The following is a 489-nucleotide window of genomic DNA, read 5'->3' on the forward strand; positions in this document are numbered from 1 at the left end:
GGAAAGGTGTCGGAGGTTTAGCTGGTTCTGATAGCGGGTGTGACGCTCCGGGGAGGAGTCTAAAGGCACCTTCTTGAGCTGCTTCATGCGTCGGCAGTGGTTGATGGCGTTGGCGCAGGCCATGCTCTCCACCACCCACGTGGCCGTCATGTAACTGTAACAAAGGAAGGAAGGTGTGAAAGTCTTCATAAATAATGGACACCACAGAAGTGGTGACAGACTTAGATATCAATAAAGATAATGGATGAAGAAATGGCTGTAATGATAATTGATGTGTAGACAAATAATGATAAGAATCTAATAAGATTCTAAAGGAAGTATAGTAAGGGAAATGGCCAAAATCCTAATAAAAAGATACATATTAGTGGTTATAATGCAATAAACAGACTGGCAATGAGGATTATTGTATATATACAATACAATATATACCAACACAAAAAAAAGAGATACCTGTAAAAAAGATAAATAAACTGAATACCAGGTATGGTT

The 489-nt window shown here is 39.1% G+C and overlaps 1 protein-coding gene across 1 annotated transcript in view; it reads right to left on the bottom strand.

Moving 5' to 3' along the window:
• LOC119589491 (transmembrane protein 104-like) overlaps positions 1–489 on the bottom strand; it is a 100,597-nt gene that overhangs the window by 18,005 nt on the left and 82,103 nt on the right. The window contains exon 3 of the mRNA XM_037938093.1: positions 70–154. Coding sequence (XP_037794021.1) covers positions 70–154 — 85 coding nt within the window. The remainder of the gene's footprint in view (positions 1–69; positions 155–489) is intronic.

This window comes from Penaeus monodon, chromosome 25, assembly GCF_015228065.2.
Source record: "Penaeus monodon isolate SGIC_2016 chromosome 25, NSTDA_Pmon_1, whole genome shotgun sequence".
Classification (NCBI taxonomy): Eukaryota; Metazoa; Arthropoda; class Malacostraca; order Decapoda; family Penaeidae; genus Penaeus; species Penaeus monodon.